General features: G+C 33.6%; 1 protein-coding gene across 1 annotated transcript in view; it reads right to left on the bottom strand.

Annotated features, from left to right (window-relative positions):
• Positions 1 to 518, bottom strand: part of LOC107480214 (gibberellin 20 oxidase 2) — a 2,856-nt gene continuing 2,338 nt past the window's right edge. The window contains exon 3 of the mRNA XM_016100363.3: positions 1 to 478. Within this exon, the coding sequence (XP_015955849.1) occupies positions 206 to 478 (273 nt within the window). The 3' untranslated portion in view covers positions 1 to 205. The remainder of the gene's footprint in view (positions 479 to 518) is intronic.

Here is a 518-nt window from a genome sequence, read left to right as displayed (position 1 = left end):
TTGATGAGAAATAAAATAAAAATTTTATAATAGGACGACTTGTGTACACCAGATATTTATTTTAATTATAATAACAAAACATAGTCCACAAAATTATTAAACATAATTATTGCTGGCAAAACATTATATTCTCCCATTTAATAGTTACTACGTACTATGTTGGTGTACACCGGATTATTACACATAGATTATGATGGCAATGAAGCTAGTAATTAGAAGGCTTGCCGGCAATGAACCATGGGATGAAACCTTGGAGAGTCGAGACATCAGCTCTATAATGTTTTTGTGTGAATTCATACAAATCAGACCATGTGAAATCTGGGTACTTCCTTTCTTCATCGCTGCTACATAGCTTTTTTGTTGGTTTCACTGTTTTGTCTTCTTTTGGGTTCACAAAATAAACCAATGACTTCCTCTCCACCTCCCTGTTTACCAATGCCCTGTGTAGACAACTCTTGTATTTCCCATTTGACAATGCCTACTCACAATCCAATAATACATTATCAATTTATTCATTT

Source organism: Arachis duranensis, chromosome 3 (assembly GCF_000817695.3).
Source record: "Arachis duranensis cultivar V14167 chromosome 3, aradu.V14167.gnm2.J7QH, whole genome shotgun sequence".
Classification (NCBI taxonomy): Eukaryota; Viridiplantae; Streptophyta; class Magnoliopsida; order Fabales; family Fabaceae; genus Arachis; species Arachis duranensis.
This window is presented reverse-complemented; position numbering and strand designations above follow the sequence as displayed.